General features: G+C 42.3%; 1 protein-coding gene across 4 annotated transcripts in view; it reads right to left on the reverse strand.

The window, feature by feature from the left end:
* The window catches only part of LOC146833840 (vitrin-like), a 197398-nt gene that overhangs the window by 26763 nt on the left and 156758 nt on the right, over positions 1-13877 (reverse strand). For all 4 annotated transcript variants that reach the window (XM_085601741.1, XM_085601739.1, XM_085601740.1 and 1 more), the window contains one exon: positions 12026-12077. In XM_085601741.1, the coding sequence (XP_085457867.1) occupies positions 12026-12077 (52 nt within the window). The remainder of the gene's footprint in view (positions 1-12025; positions 12078-13877) is intronic.

Genomic DNA, 13877 nt, shown 5'->3' on the forward strand with positions numbered 1-13877 from the left:
CAGATGTTATGTCTGGCCTCTGAATTGTATTGTTGGTGACTCCCAGGATTTTCTTAGAATCTTTTCTTTGAGTGTAAACTTGTGAAAATGTGTCAGGATGTCCAATGGACGTGCCTTCCCTGGACCCCAGCTGCCGAATTGCATCTGCGGAGGTGTTGCCGAGTATTTGTGCAAACAATTCAGCTACATAAGTCTTGATATTCCCTCCTTCGCATGTCTAGTGGCTCCCCAGATCCGAATGTTGTCACGTCTGGAGCAATTTTCCAAATCCTCTGTGTGCGCTTGGAGATCTAATTGTTGTTCTGATAGGTGGAGGATTTTTTGTTGTAGCTGCTCTATTTCTTCGTCTCGTGTGGCTCCATGTTCTTCTAGCGTTTACACTCTATCCCCTATGTCTGTGACATCTTTCCGGATCGTGTGCATCTCGCTTGTCAGATCTCTTTTTTTACTTGCAGGAGATCTTCTCGTAGGCCTCATCAGAAGGCCTCTAGAAAGGGGTGCGTTACTGGGGCCTCTGGGTCCTCTGCTAGTGGGGAGGTAGCTCTGCTCTGTCCTCCTTTGGTATCTCCCTCCTGGGGGCCTCCAGCTTTCGCAAACATATCCTTAATGGAGCCCCCTTCTTTGTCCTTGCTGCCGCCATTGTGTACAGGATACAGGGCAATGAAGGCGAGCAGCCCTGATTTCTCTTTGATTCTGAGCAAGCCGATCATGGTCACGCCTCAGGCCTTAAGCACCAAAGATCCTCCGACTCTTTCTTCTTTTGTATCTTATGCTTTTATGGCTCGAAGCCTCACTCCAGCACAGGTGTACTGGCCTAATTTCTACTGCAGTGACCAATGGAGAGCTGAACCCCCGATTACTCAGGCTTGGGTGCTAGTGCTCTCTGTTCTTCTAACAAAGTCTTGGTCCCCCTCTTTATCCCCCTCTAGGTCTTGAATGGTCTGGTCACTCCCTGAAGGGGCCCCTGGAGTTGCAGTGGCCCAGTTGCCTGGTGGTCTCTATTTGGGGGGATAATGGGCACCTCTTAGCTCTGATCAGTCTAGGCATCCATTTAGATAATCAGTTACTGTCTGACCAGGCCCAGCTCCCCTCTCTGCTGTCTAGGGAGAATGCTGGTTTCAGTAGAAAATCCTCTAATCCCCTCGAGGGTCTAGTGCTTCTGGACAGCTTAATTTTATGGGCTAGGTAATGTGGAGTTTTGTGATGTATTGCCTTGTGTGTAATACATGCAATGTTTAGTTCTATTCTTGCCTCGTATGGAAAACAGTTGAGCGCTTTCAGATGTGGAGTGATGTCATTGTATTTTTTTTTTCCTGTTTTAATTCTAGTTGCTGCATTGAGACAAGCTTTTAGGGGAGCTGTTGTGATCTTAAGGAGTCCTGATAGAGTTGCGCATCCATATTCAATTCTTGATATGACCAGTGCCTGTACTGTCATTTTCAGATCCCCGGGATCGATGAGTGGCTTCATTTTTCAGAGGTAATTCAGATGAAAATGAGCATTTTTTGCCATTGTGTTGATGTCTGCTCGCTTGTTTAGTAAAGGTGGGCGTAGTGCTCCGCTCCGCCCACGGAGTGTGTGTAGTGCTGCCTGCTTCGTGGGGCACGAAGTAGGCGTAGCAGGCAGCGCTTCGCACACGCCACGGCGGAGCAGAGTTGCCCACCACCCGCCTCCCGCCAGCCCTCACGTAACCCCACTACGCCCACTACGCCCAGGGTTATTGTTTAGATCTTTATCCAGTGTGATACCAAGGGATTTGGTTGTGTCAACTATCGTTGGGGTACCATTTAGTGCTGTGATCATATTGGCCCATTCTTTAATCTTGGCCGAACTTTTAGGAGGGGAGATCAGAAGGAATTTGTGTTTTTTGTGAGTTGAGCTTAATATGATTGTCAGCTAGCCATTCAACGGTTTTCTTGAGTGCTTGGTTCATAGTGTTGATCTCTTCCGGAGATGATATCTTCATACACAGCTGGGTGTCGTCAGCAAACATGTGAAAGGAAAGGTTAGCCTTATGCAGTACTTCAGTTAATGGTTTTATGTATAGGTTAAATAGTGACAGGGACAGGGTTGATGCTTGTGGAACCCCAATTTTAATCGGAGATGGTGGGGATAGCTTGTTGTCCACCAGGAATCTTTGTGATCTGTTCTCTAGGAAGGAGTAGAATCATTTCAGTACAGCACCCGATAAGCCCATCCTATTTTCCAGGCATTCTAATAATTTCGGATGGTTTACTGTGTCAAATGCAGACGATAGGTCCAGAAGGATCAGGAGACAGGTTTCATTACGGTCGAGGGCTAGCAAAGCATCATCTACTATGTGTAGGATTGCTGTCTCCATACTGTGGGTTGGTCTGAACCCTGATCGGCAGTCATTTAGTAGTTCAAATTCAGTAATGTGTTGACTTAATTGATTGTGCTCACATTTTTCTAGTACATTGGCTAGTAGGGGAATGGTTGTTACTGGACGAAAGTTGTTTGGGTCTGATGGGCTCTCCCTAGGTTTCTTTAGGAGAAGGATAACCTAACCTGTTTTTAGGCAGTCCGGTATTGATCCTTGGGCAAGCGATTCATTAATTATCTTAGTCCAGAAGGGGATGACCATGTGGTTGCAGGAGGGCCAGCATTTTGACGGCAGAGGGTCATTGTAATGATTATTTGATTTCAGAGATAGCAATAGTTTGGTAAGGTCATGCTGATCATATAGTTTGAAGTTTGACCAACGGGCATTTCTTTTGGGCATCACTTGTGTCTGTAGGGCAAGGTTCACCAATTGTTCACTCCTTAGGATTGATGCTTTTTCAGTGTTATTCTTGAGTTCTCTCTCCAATGAGCTGGCTTTATCAGTAAATAATGTTGAAAAATCTTCACAGTTCAGATCTGACTTAGATGTTAATAGGGAGGATTTGGCTAATTTGTTTGATTGTTCTTTTAGTAGATCAAAGAGTTTCTTCGGTCTGTTCTTTGCATTTTCAAGTTCATTTCTAAAAAATTATTTGTTTGATTTAAGTACGCTTTTATTGTAGGTTTTTCTGGTCATTCTTAGATGTTCTAAGTGGGGGGATGACGGAGTTTGTCTCAATATTTGTTCTGTTGTTCTAAGTTTACGTCTTTCTTCATTAATTGATCCGTTGAACCATGGGTTTTTATCTTTGATTTGTATTCTTTTAAGTTTTAGGGGGGCAATGTTGTCAATTATTTTAGATATCGTACGGTTGTAGTTGTCTGTAAGCTCGCTGACGTCTGTTAGTTCAGAAGGGGGTTGAAGTTCTTTCTCGTCTTGCATTGTTAGAGTCTCCAAATTCAGGTCTCTAGTGTCTCTCACCCAATGTTTGGTTTTGATAGGTTGCGAAATTGTTTTCCTTTTTTTAGCTGGTATTTGGAAAGTGATAAAGTGGTGATCGGACCAGTCACAAGGATTGATTGAGATTGTTTAGATCGTATTTTCTTTGGAGATGATCCAGTCTAATGTGGCTCCTTTGGAGTGTGTTGCTAGGGCACATGCTTGTACTAGTTTCACTTCCTCCCTGGTCTGTTCCAAGGCGATCTCAACTGCCACAACTCTATCAACTAATGCATTGACTTTGGACTCCAATGCTTCACAGGTGGCCTGAATTTTTTCTTGGTTCTTCTCCGATTTTGCAAAGCTCACTTTCATCTCCTTAAAGAGAGAACCCATCAAATTGCCAATCTCACCTTGCGTGTGTGTTTCTGCAAAATGTTCCTTATTCCTCAAGCATTTTTGCAGGCTAACTTCCCTTTCTGGTAGCTCCGTGATTTCAATGACTTCATTGGGATTCTCATCCTCGTTTTCCAGGTCCTTTGTCATAAGAGCTTGATATCTATTAGGGGATTCCATTAGTGTTAAAGTTGAGGAAGACCCTGCCGACTGCTTTCCTGGAGTAACATTCTCCACGTAGAGTAACCCGACTTTTGGAGTTGGCTTATCTTGCACCTTAAAAAAGGAGCGCAATGAGGGAGTTACTTTCAGGTTAGATCCTTTCTTTAGCTGCTCTTTTGTGGCAGTTTTTGCAGCCATGGTAGAGCCTACTGCTACTGTCCCTGCCTTGGCTTTCTGAGCCCTTTGTTTCCTAATGGTATATTTTCTTGTGTCGCTGTCGCTGTCCTGTATTATATTTAACTCCTTGTCCAGCTCCTGTTCTCTCTCCGACACGGTTTCTAGCAAGGGATTGTCATCATCCCCTATGGGAACGGGCTCCAGGTTCAGTTGCTTATCTGTTAGGGCACGATAACTTTCTTTAGAGTTAATAATGCTTCCCTTAGTGTTTTCGTAGGGTGACTTGTATTTGTCCTGTCTAGACAGCGTTTGTAGGGAGGAACTCGGTGTATCTTCTAACAGAAGAGCCACAGGATTTGTATTTGAAGCAGAGGACCCCCTTCGTTTGCCTCTACCTTTTTTCCTATTAGAATTCAGCAAGGCATTTATTCCTAGGCTGTCTTTGACTTGAGAGTTGGTCTCAGGGTCCAGTTTGTTTTCTTTTTTTGCTTTCTGTAAGGTTCTAACACTTCCCCTGGGGGGGCTTCCTGTCGCTAGTGGCAAGCTTTAAAACTGACGTAGCAGTCTGAGTAGTGCGAGGAAACCTACATAAAATTCCCCTGTAACTTACTTTTATTGTCACCCTACGTAGGTGCTGGAACTCCACCGCGGCAACTGCCCAGAGATTCCCTGCTCTTTCCCGCGGTCCCAAGCTGCTAGGACGGCGATTTTAGGCAGGACATGCCTCCGCCTCCAGCTCCGAGCCTCTCCTCAGTCTCGCCTCCTCCTCCGTCCTCCTGAGCCTCGGGAGTCCTCAGATGCTACCGCCGCCCAGAACACCTCCACACGGATCGCCCCCGGATCGCGACAGAGTCAGGTCCCCAGAAGGTTGCCTCCAACCCCAGTGGGTAAATTTTAGAGCTGCCGGGAGAAATTCCCATTCAAAAACTGCGTGTGAGAGACATTTTTTACAGCTTGTTTACGATCACGATTGCAGAGCTCGCGACCCGGCCTCCTAGCCGGCCGCCATGGTCTCCACTGCCATGGTCATGCTTGGATTGTATAATTGTTCCTCTTTTTCATGCTTGTACTAGTACGTGGTCGGCTAGGAATTCTTTAGGAAAAAAAATCCCTGAAAGGTAACAGCATTTGCCTGTTTAGTAGTAAAATATAGAAATATTAGGTGTTTAGTGGTGTGCCTAGAGCTTTGGGTCCCAGTGTCACTGCACCTGATGCACCATTTAAATCATGACCCTTGTGCCTGTTCGATAACTGCATTCGTGACTATCTGCTTAGTAGTGTAGTTTATTAATAATCTGTGTTTAGTGGGGTCCCTAGAGTTATCTCTGGTACCACTGCACCTGCTGCATCATTTAAATCAAGCTCCTTTTAACTGCAAGGTAACTGCACTTGCGACTGACTGTTTAGGTGTAAAACGTAGCAATATTAGGTGTTTAGAGGGAAAGATAAAATGTAGACAGTAAACGTTATACAGCATTAACCAAACGAAAAAAGAAGTTCGTACCACCAACGCGGATGGGAATGAGTAATTAGGCTATGGGAAACTGATATGATAAGAGAGACACAGAAGGGAGAACAGGTAGCAACACGTAGAAACAGAGCATACAGACCAATAAAAAGTGAAGGTTGAATGTAAGTCCCTTTTAAGATATATTAAAAGCAATAGATTTCACAAGCACAGAGCAAACGATGTACAGGCGGAACCTGAAAAATGACCTGCTCCTGCTGTCATCCCCTGTGCTGGGACACTATTAAGATTGCCTAGCACCATGCACAACCTTTCAACACTGACATAGAGATGTGTATATGTGTTTTTAGCGAAGGTTTGTATTGCAAAGGAATCTTACCAGTAGAAAATCCTATTCATAGACAAATTCTAAAACATCCCAAACATTGTATGGAATGTGAAGAATGTTTGGAAAAATGAAAATATTTCTCCTTGTTAGAGCCTGCTTCAAGGAGTCATTTGTGATGCAAAGCCCAGTCAGTCTATCTTTGTAGATTGTGCTGTGTGTCATAAAGTATGGGTGCTCGTGCAGATCCTCCCAAGTAACACCCAAGTAATGCCCAACTTGAGGCAAAATGGTGCATAGCAACAAAAGTGCTGTTTTTGCACAGAAAAGGGCACCTTTCCAGTGTGATAAACCTTTTAGAGGGTAAATAGATACCCTTGCAAGAATTTGGGGGTGATTTACTATGATTTTACGCAGTATTTGCATCACAAAAGTGATGCAAATTGGGGCAAAATCTTATTTTCTGATTTACCTTCCAGTGCTAAACTTTTTTAGCAGTGGGAATAACATGAAAATAACGCAAAGCAGTACATATCGCTGCTTTGCATTACTTAGCACCAAAGGGGTTTCTGACACTAAACCCTATTTACTAAATAAAGTAGACATGGTTTAGTGTCACCAAACTGTGCCTTTTTAAAGTAGGCATAAGGAAGGAGAAATGTTTTCATTTCTCCTTCCTTTTATGACTTTGTACGTATGCTGCACTTTCAAGCACACATACAAAGATAGAAAAAGCTTAAAGTGAGTCTCAGCATAGAATGTTGTACAGGAAGGGTACCCTTCCAGTACAAAACCTATGCTAGAATCACAGAACATTGCAGCTAATTTCAGCGCTGGCACTAAGGAGAGGGGAGGAGAGTGCCTTATTTGAGTAAATTTGGTGCTCTCCTCTCTCCTTTTCACACAGTACAGTGCAGCATTTGTGGCTGCTGCACTGCGCTGCATGAAAAAGTAGTAAATCTTCCCCTTTGTGTTACTTTGTTTCACTTTGAATGGTATTGTACAGACACAAGGGGGTATATTTACAAGGAGATAGTGTAGTGGAGATGGAATTCCAGGTACACACATTGCTATGTTAGCATAAGCGTCTTAGATTTAAAACGCCATCTTACCACTGTTGCTGCTTTTGCACACGACACTACTGGTAGCTGTTATTATAAGAAAAAGTGCCTGCTTGCTTTTTCTTCACATGAGAATGGTCTGTTGTTCACATTCCTAGACGTGCACCGCGACCTTGGCCTGAACACTGTGTGCAGACCCGTCAGGGACAAATAACAATGTATGCTTTTGAATTCAGGTTGATCGACCCACGCTCTAGACATAACACGCGCACAGCTGCAAATATCTGAAATTCGAGTGCCTTTAATATTACATTTTGCATGCATGATTAGATACTTTTGGAGAAGACCTTTTCCAGACACAGAGCAGAGCTGATCCTGTGATGTGATTCACCTAATCTGATCTTTACGGTATGGGGTTCCCCATTCAAACCTAGAGACCTTCCATTAGTTTAATAATACTAGTTTACTAAAGAAGGGAGGGTGGTTGTATTCCACTATCATTTGTAATATGATTTCTCCCTTCATTTTCTATGGTATTGTTACAATGCTGATGGTTTTATTTTTAATCATTTGTCTGCTTATGTTAGCCAAAGTACTGCATCTTAGAGCACGTAGTTTATAAAATAAACATTTTAAACTTTACTGTGTCTTTGATTACTGTTGTTGTGGACTGATATGAGAATAAAAACGAACAGGTGTTTCTGATTCCCACCATTCCTGAGAGTACTCTAAGTCGCTTGTTCTGGGTTGTCTAATCATTGATAGCTTCGAGATGATACGGAGAACGAATGAGACACTGATGCTAGTCGGATAGGGGTTCTGGGTACTGAGGTGAGTTTTTGGTACACCACAATTCACTGAGGTCCTGGTTTCCTGCGCATAGTTCTGTGCATGAGCAGAATCCCTGCAACAATAGCGCCACCAGAACGTCAGCTTTTAGCTCTGGTGGTGCTTTGCACTCCATATTTACAAAGCGGCTTTAAGCCTCTTTTTGTGGCTTAATGCCACTTTGTAAATATGGTACCCTTTCATGCAAATATCTGCATGAAAGAGGCGTGCTATGGGTGTTGCTGTGGGCGTTCCACCGCAACACCCATTGCTTTTTGATGCTGCCCCTGATTTACAAGGATCTGTAAATCGGACGCAGCGCCAAAAACTAACACCATGCAAGAGCAGTTGTTAAAATGGTGAAACGAGGGGAAATACTTTTATTTCTCCTTGTTTTTGCTTTTTCTATGTATGCTGCATTCTGCACATAAACAATCATTCCCTGAAATGCAGGCACCCTTGCACTATTGCTCAAGGGAACTTGCATTGGCGCTAGGCAGCTAAATTTAGCCCCAGTGCTAGGGAAAATACAGGGGTGAACCATATTGTTGTAAATACGGTGCATCCCTGCATTTTGGAAATGTCGGAGAGTGGCACTGCCAAATTTGCTGCAGCTCCGTGCTCCAACATTTCATTGTACATATGCCCCATGTTCTTTGTAAATTTGGGCCTTAATATGCAAGAAAGATTTCTTTAAAAATTGGAAGTGCAAACATATTATCAGCACTCGTCCAAAGATGTTTTTTAGGTGCTGGGTAAGCGTAAAACTTCTCTATCGAAGTATGAGTTTGTAAAGATTGTGGAGAGTGATGGGTTAACACTTGTTTTGTATTATTCTGACCTTGTATAGGAAAGTAATTTTCCTTGCAATGATATCCAGGTTTTGGTCTCCTGAAAGAAAAACATAATTTCCTCTACCCTACGTAAACTGCTATCAATCACAGCTTACTTTAGCTGTTTCTAATATTTACGGGCGCATGTATCAAAAGAAAAACCGGTCGCAAACGGGCAGATTCTCAGAATCTGCCCCTTTGCGACCGGTATTTTTGCATTTGGGATGCATCATCCCAAATGCAAAAATTGCAATTTACATAATCTCTAAATTGTGATTATTTAAATTGCAATTGCATTTAAGGAATCGCAAATTGAGATTCCTTAAATGCAATGCATTAAAGTAAAAAATTAGCAATTTCACTAATAGGGGGCGCAAATTACCATGAAGTTCAACTTCATGGTAATTTGCAAAACCTTTGAAAAATGCACTTATGTGCATTATTCAAAGTTTCATGTGCGCACACACATGCCCTTAGGGCATGTGTTTGCGCAACATATGTGCACAGATCAATTTCAGGGGTGCAACAGGGTGTCCTTTTGACACCCTTGCACCCTGACATTGCATGCGCAATTTGCGAGGACCAATTGGCTTTGTATCTTGGCCTTCCTGAATTTTTACTTGGCCGCCTCCAGGTGATCCAAAATGTGGCGGGCAGAGCTATTTTCTTGGCAGGGCCGAGAACTCATTCTACACCTCTCCTAGCCTCCCTGCACCGGCTACCTATTAGGAAACGGATCGCCTTTAAATCACTAAGGTTGGCCTTTCATAAAATTGGGGCCCCATATCTTGGGGATAGACTGCAACTCTATATTCCGTGTCGAACTCTGAGGGCATCTGCCCAGTCACTGATCACTAACCCACGTATCCAGATCTCTCGGAGGGGTGGCAGATCTTTCCAAGTGATATCCTCTCGCCTCTGGAATGGCCTGCCACTCGCATTGAGGAAATCCCAGGATCTCCTCCAGAAGGAAATTAAAAACTTGGTTATTCCAACAGCAGCCTTAAACTGGAGTACGTTGGCAAAGTGTTGCGGGTCTTTTGGTCTGAGCGCCGGGACACTCCGGGAGTAGCCGTGCGCTTAATAAATACCTGCTAACATAACATAACATTGGTACTCGCAAATTGCGCATGCCTGTAGGCCCATAGGAATTAATGGGAAGCCATTCCTTAGTTTGCGACTCGCAATTTGCGAGTCGCAAATAAGAAATGTGTAGGAATCGCTATTTTTACAGCGATTCCTACATGCATAGGCTTTTGCGAGTCCTTAATTGCGATTCCTTAACTATCGCAATTAAGGACTCGCAAAATCCTACCTTGATGCATGTGCCTGATTGTGCCATATCTTGAACTTATTAGAAAGAACTGTTCAAGCGTTTCCTATGGTTCCAATGTACAGGTACATTTTTCATCCGTTTGCAATGGTACAACTTCTGAGCATGGTCTTCACTGGTAGATAGTTTTTTCTTGTTGTCATAAAGAGCCTCTTTTCTTTGGAGAGAGTATTGAAAACATAAGGTGTCTTCTGCTTGCACTCTTGAATTGGTTGCCATTTCACTTTTGCTTTTTTGTGTTACCTACACATTTTTGATTTGCCAATGTACTGAAAGTTTGACTGATTTGCCATCTTATAAAGCTCTCTCCTACAAGGTGACAACGCTTTAGCACCCTATTTTATAACAACCATTTATCCACCCAGTTATTCTTTTGTGATGTATGTCTTTCTTCTATATTGGTCTTACGTCTGTTTTAATGTGGTGTCCATAAGCACCTGCTGGATAATGAGAAATGTGAGTAATTCATTGTTACATTAGATAGGAGGGTGTAACAATGCCATTGTGAGACTTTCTCACAGTATTTAATGAGAAATAGTGAACAAATGCACTTGTGAGTCTTCCAGTCTCTACCTATTCTTTTGCAGAAGGCAGTCAGGACCAAGCCAGCGAGTAGCAGGTCCCAAGGTGGAGGAGAAAAAGGACCTCTGCTGTGAAGCAGGCAGAGGATACCACCGCCAGTGAGAATGTTGAAGGAGGTGACTATACTGTTGGGGAGAGACTGTGCCTACCTGAAAAAAAGACAAGGTCACACTCAAAAAGACTCCCAGTGAAGACCACAGGTACTGCAGATGGAGTGGTAAACCCTGACACCACGACACCATGTGGCAGGAGGAGTTTGATGTTGGGGTTCCTCATTGCCAAAAAGATGAACTTGTGGTCTCAAGAACCCTCACATCCAACATTCGGGTCCAAGGTCATCCCCACAACTATCCACCAGGCCCCACCAACATCATGGCCTGAGGCTCCCTCTCCAATCAAGCCTTCTCCCACCAACAGTACATGCCTACAGCACCAGAGTCTGAGAGTGTGTTTTGCTTAGAATACCCATAAGCCCTCATGTGTCTCCTCTCTCCTTTCCTATACACGTGAGTCTACTAAGTAGTTCAAGGAGAAAATAAACAGGGCGGGTGCTGGGCAGCATGCCTTCCTGCAGGCCCTAGTTAAATACAATGCAAGTGAGTTCAAAGAACTTAAATATTTGACGATTACGTTGGCTGCTCAGCACCCGAAGCAAACCTGCATACATGCCTGAGTGACCACCATGTCCTTCCCACATTGAGCCCATTCCTCCCTACCCATTTTCTTAGCCAGCCCATCTTTATCCACCACTTCCTCTCAAATATTGTGTCCAGATCATTGGGATGTATCATTCCTGACACAGACTTGTACCTGAGAATAAGGTCACGGTCATACTTGACTCTGACTTGGAGGAGGCTCATCAACTCCTGCCCTCATTCCAGGACAATCTGAAGGAAACCATGTCTAAACTGGGCAATTAAACTTCAATTTTGTTGATCATTTTGAACTTTTGTTTGCCTTTTACTTTGAAATGTGACATTTGCGACATTTAGACTTCTGTATGGGCATTTCATTAGGACTTTTGAATTTGTTCTCTTATATTTTTCCTCTTTAAATGGTATACATGTGCTTTTAACTAGCATTTTAATTTTTATCAAGCTTTGCGTGTCCATATAAAGTTTAGAAAGCCTTCCTGAACACGGGAACCTTTTTAGTTCACTATTCCTTCCTTCTCAACATATCTTCTCTAACCACTGCCACAGAAACCATTCCCTTTGACTGTGAAATGGAAAGGTTAGCTTTCCAGTTCTTTCTAAACTATACATCAATCCTAAGTCTTTACATTTGTCTCATTATAACCTATGATTGTGTACCCTAGTGGCTGGTCAACAACTGGACTGTGGCAAGTATTTTCTGATTCTACCTTCCCATTATAACACCAAATGAGAAAAAAGAGTGCATGCTAATAAAACCTAGTTGTCTTTTAGCCTGACCATGCAATGCTAGCTGAGCCCCGAGATTGATGTTAAGGTTTGAAGCTGTCCCACCTTTTATTAAAAGAACGCAAAGAATAAATATAGTGTGGAAATATAATTGTTACACAGAAACAATACACACTGAATAATAATTTTACTCACTCTATTTGGTCTTCACTTAGATCTTTTGCTCGGGTGCTACACTGAACAGGAACTGAAAAAGAAGAGAAGCAATCTCTCTGTCAAGGGAGGCAATTGAAACATTCAAGCATTGAAATTTATCTGCAGTTTAAATCAACAGAGTGAGACCACAAATGCTCAAAGACAAGCATAACTCAAACCCAAACATCACTTGACCAAGAAAAGAAGAATATAAAAATCTCTGTGATCTTTCTCACACTCAATATAAAGGTATGCTTGGATTATTTCCATCCTGCTAAAAGTGGCTTGATGGTCGAACCTGATTGTTTTTCCCAACAAATTCTTACACTCCCTGTAGTTCTATTCTTTCTCATACAATATGTTGCTCTGATTGGTGCATTTGGTTTACTTATACGTCCCTGGTACATGGTACTGTATGTACCCAAGGATTATATATTAGGCACTGCAAGTGGGCTACAGCACTCATTGTGAAACCTATTAAAGTAGCATTGCAAAACAAGCCTCATGCCTGCCAATGCAGCCAGTGCAGCCTGTAGTGCAGTTTAAACTGTCTTTTGTACCTGCCAAAATAAATTAAAATAAATAAACTAAGGCCTAAACCTTCCTGTTTAATACTCATAAATCACCCCTAAAGTAGGCCCCAAAGGTTCAAAGAGCAGGAAACATGGAATTCAAAACGTAGGGCATTTGTACTTATGCTTTACATGTCCTGACACTGAAAAACCCCTAAACTTGTTTTTCGCTGAAGCAAGGCTATCACTTCTACACACTGGGTTATCTTATTACACTGAATAAGTGATAATTTCAGTTTGGGAACAGAGTGAGAAAAACTTTCTTTCACTCATTTTAATTGTAATTTAAATTCTTCGTTAATAGTAATGTCAGATTTTAAGTTACTATTATGAAAGTGGCACTTTTAGAAAGTTTGAATTATTCTCAGCCACTGGCAATCGCTCGGATTGCATCCCAATCTACCGTCTTTTCACCATCACTCCACCTCAATTTGAATGCAGCCATATGCAAATCTTTACTTTAAATAGTTTATTCAGTTAAAAAAACATAAAAACATGCAAGTCAGCATAAAAAAGAGGGAAAAACCAAATCATCATAGTCGTACATAAATACACTTATACATAAAATATATGTGTGGATGTGCTCTAATAAGAGTATCATAATTAGACTAGTATAAAAAGACAGCATAAGCCAACCAACTCCTTTATAACCACCCGTAATGTTCAGAGCTATACACTTCCCATAAGAAACCTTGACACATAAATACAAATTTCATGTGTTGCTAAAAGTTGCAAGTATAAAAAGAGAGGCCTAGCCTGATAAAGATCAAAGGGTAAAAAAAAGCAGTTTAAAAGGAAAAACTTATGTCAAAGAGTTTTTTAAAAGGACATATAAGAACAATGTGCAAAGTATAGCATTTAGAAAACTAATCACAAGAAAAGATGGGAAATTCAGAAAACCTGTACCAAGTTCCCTCAGGATAAAAAAGCTGGTAAAGCATCCCAACCTGAAATATGTCATCAAACGATGCTACTGATTTGACATTTCGAAGAGGACATATGGCTCTATCCCGGGTACAGTTTTTACCATGACGAATTTCCAGTATGATGTTTGTCCCACGGGTGAGGCTTCCCTCTCGGCTGCCACCCTCAGAAGGAAGGTCTGCTTCAAACAAGCAACGTCTTGTTTAATAATACTCGTCCGATTGAAAGATCTCGTCCTGAAGGTATTGAATCACTTTCCATGAGCACCAGTTATTTTACACAAGGGCACACTTGTGAGAAGTTGGCCTGATGTATGATGTCACTAGTTATAGTGTACACCTTATATCAGTCCAAAT

The sequence above is a fragment of the Triturus cristatus genome, chromosome 4_2, assembly GCF_964204655.1.
Source record: "Triturus cristatus chromosome 4_2, aTriCri1.1, whole genome shotgun sequence".
Classification (NCBI taxonomy): domain Eukaryota; kingdom Metazoa; phylum Chordata; class Amphibia; order Caudata; family Salamandridae; genus Triturus; species Triturus cristatus.